Here is a 2,703-nt window from a genome sequence, read left to right as displayed (position 1 = left end):
AAGGGCCCTTTCAACTGAAACTATTCTATGATCTCCACCCAGAACATGGACCACATGTTTTCTTCACTCCAGCACAGACCTGAAGCAGCAGCTCTGTGCAAGAATCCAGGAATCCCCACACATCCCAGGAAGGTGCTGTGCTTACGGGGCAGCCAAGCCAGCCACCACAGGGGTATGGCTCTGGACACAGCACTCAGCCCTGTGGGCTCCACGTGGACAGACAAAAGAAGGGTGTCCATGCTCCCTTCAGGGCCCTGGATCCCTCCTGTGAGGAGCCCTTGGGGGTACAAGGAAAGGCAGTGAGGGCCATTCATTAACATGATGGTCCAAGGCAGAACACAGCACACCCAGCCCTAGCCCAGTTTAGAGCCCTGCAAGATAAAGCTCTCTTTAGAGGCACTGGAAGCAGGTAGAGGTGATGGCCAGATATCTAGAAAGAAAACAGTTTTTTTTTCTTGTCAGTGAAGCTCATTTTGTTCTGCCTATCTCAGAAAAGGAGAAAGTTTTCACCAGAAGGAAAAAAAAACCCCAAAAAAACAAAAAAAAAAACCCCACAAAACCAGCAAAACTCAAACTAAACAACAGCAATAACAAAAACAATACATAAAAACAGCTAACAAGGAAAAATTCTCATTTGCACAATCCACCAGGAAAAAAAAAACAAACAACCAACCAAAGGACAACAGCTTTGAAAATAGTTTATAAACATTAGAAGAACCCTTTACCCAGTGCTAATTTGATTCTATTGGCCCAGGGAGATTTAGCATCTCCTCTGACCAGTATAAACTGATAACTTGGGCAGTCCGGAAGCAGTTGAAGAACAGCAGGAAAGTCAAAGGCAGCAGACGTTTTAGCAGTCAGGAATCTGAAAGCCATAGTAAGGAGTTTGGAGAACTGCAGAGAACCCACCACGCTTCCCATAAGGACCCCAGCTTTGCCCAGGCACACCCTGTGGTCCTGCTCCTAGTTGCACGTGGTTGTTTTCCAACAGCAGCTGCTCTTCCAGCCCTCCCAAACAATCCCCATGGCCACAGTTTAAGCTGCCTCACAATCTGTGATGCCCAGATTAAAGACACGCCCTGTATTTCTATGCGTTTTTTATTTGCAGGCAGACAAGGTGAGGTTCTGCTCTCTCAGCTGACAAAGAGCCAACGCTTCTCCCGCAGGAGAAGGCGGCGTGCTCGGGCTGGTGTCCCCGGGGTCACTTGCTGCTGGTGTACTTGGTGACAGCCTTGGTGCCCTCAGACACGGCGTGCCGGGCCAGCTCCCCGGGCAGCAGCAGGCGCGCGGCCGCCTGCACCTCGCGGCTGGTGAGGGTGGCACGGTGCCCGTACTGCGCCAGGCGCGACGCCTCCGCCGCCAGCCGCTCCAGCATGTCGTTCACAAACGAGTTCATGATGCTCATGGCCTTGGAGGAGATGGCGAGGTCGGGGTGCACCTGTGGGACCCCAACAGCAGCTCAGGGTCACCCACCCAGCACCTGAGGGAGCGGCAGCTCCGGTCCCATCCCAGGCAGGGCGCTCTGACTCCAAAGGCCCCTACAGCTGCCACCCTGGGGGTTTCAAACCACGGGCCACTTCAAACTCAGGATAGGCTCCCATAGTGCTATAGGATTTGGGGATTGCACTGGCAGAAGCCTCCTCACAACCCCCATGAAAAACATGGCTGTGAGGGATGGAAATACTCCCATCTCCATGTCCTATCTACAGGCTCATGCTGACAACTGTGGCCTAGAAAACTCACGGCCACTTCCAAAAATGTTCTCATCTCCCCATCAAGAATCACCAGACATCTACTCACAGGGCCAGAAGCAGCTATTTCTACTGTACTGACTTTCATGAAATGATTTCTTCAGGCAGAGCTAAGCACCAGAGCTCATTCCCTCTAGGAAACACTTTCTGCTCTGGATCCATCTCTACTACCCCTAGAATCCACCCCCTCAACTTCTAAGCTTCAGCTGGGCCTCTCCTGTACCTACACTTACACTGTTTTTTCTCTCCCCATCTCTCTGGAAACCCAGATTTTTCTTCCTTGCTCTTTATGCTGCTAACATACAACAGGCAGAAGTTACTTTATGTACAAGGCAATTTCTAGCAGAAAACAAACATTTACTCGCCTGCTTCAATACTTTGTAAATGTAGACTGAAAATGCTTCCTTTCTGTTCGGCTTCCTCTTAGATCCTTTTTCCCCAGAGGCAGCAGTATGACCATGTTTCTTTAAAGGTTCTGGGCTCATCTTAACCCCCAACAGAACAGCCAGCAAGTGCTGCAGGGTTGGTTATATAGCACAGGTAGCAGGATCTACCCTGCCTCAGTTGCAGCCCCCAAGAAGCAGGACAAGTACACACCTGTGGCTGATGATTCCACTTTGCACTAAATGAAAAGCAGCTGGCCTGAGAGGAGCTTGGAAGTGACAGATTCAGTTAAACTTTCAGACCTGAGAAGTTTGAGTGTAACCGGGGCAAAGAGGGGCAAGAGCAGAAGCATCTGATTTACAGGGGACAGCATTACCAGAGCAGAGCCATTCCCAAGTCCAAAAGGAGCTTGATGAAAGGAGGGATCTTGCTTTGGTGCAAGGCTGTGAATTGGAGTACTCAAGGTACTCCATAATCAAATGGAATTACATCTGTTCTATGGAACAGGTAATGCCATCAGGGGAAACACAGTAACTGCAGGGAGCATAGGTCCAGAGATTAAAGGATG

At 50.1% G+C, this 2,703-nt stretch overlaps 1 protein-coding gene across 1 annotated transcript; it reads right to left on the bottom strand.

The window, feature by feature from the left end:
• Positions 1–1,201: 1,201 nt before the first annotated feature.
• H2BK1 (H2B.K variant histone 1) lies at positions 1,202–2,236 on the bottom strand. The gene is made up of 2 exons (XM_066552267.1): positions 2,117–2,236; positions 1,202–1,438 (listed from the first exon to the last, which is right to left on the bottom strand). The coding sequence occupies exons 1-2, from the start codon at positions 2,234–2,236 to the stop codon at positions 1,202–1,204; spliced, it is 357 nt and encodes a 118-aa protein (XP_066408364.1).
• Positions 2,237–2,703: the final 467 nt, after the last annotated feature.

This window comes from Molothrus aeneus, chromosome 1, assembly GCF_037042795.1.
Source record: "Molothrus aeneus isolate 106 chromosome 1, BPBGC_Maene_1.0, whole genome shotgun sequence".
In the NCBI taxonomy this organism is placed as follows: domain Eukaryota; kingdom Metazoa; phylum Chordata; class Aves; order Passeriformes; family Icteridae; genus Molothrus; species Molothrus aeneus.
Note: the sequence above shows the minus strand (reverse complement) of the source record. Positions and strands in the feature narration are given on the sequence as shown.

Excerpts from the sequence above, each read along its gene's own strand:
- H2BK1 (XM_066552267.1), bottom strand. The coding sequence starts at position 2,236 with ATGAGCCCAGAACCTTTAAAGAAACATGGTCATACTGCTGCCTCTGGG. Across the intron at positions 1,439-2,116 it reads TTTACAAAGTATTGAAGCAG|GTGCACCCCGACCTCGCCAT; the intron begins GCGAGTAAATGT and ends GGGGTCCCACAG.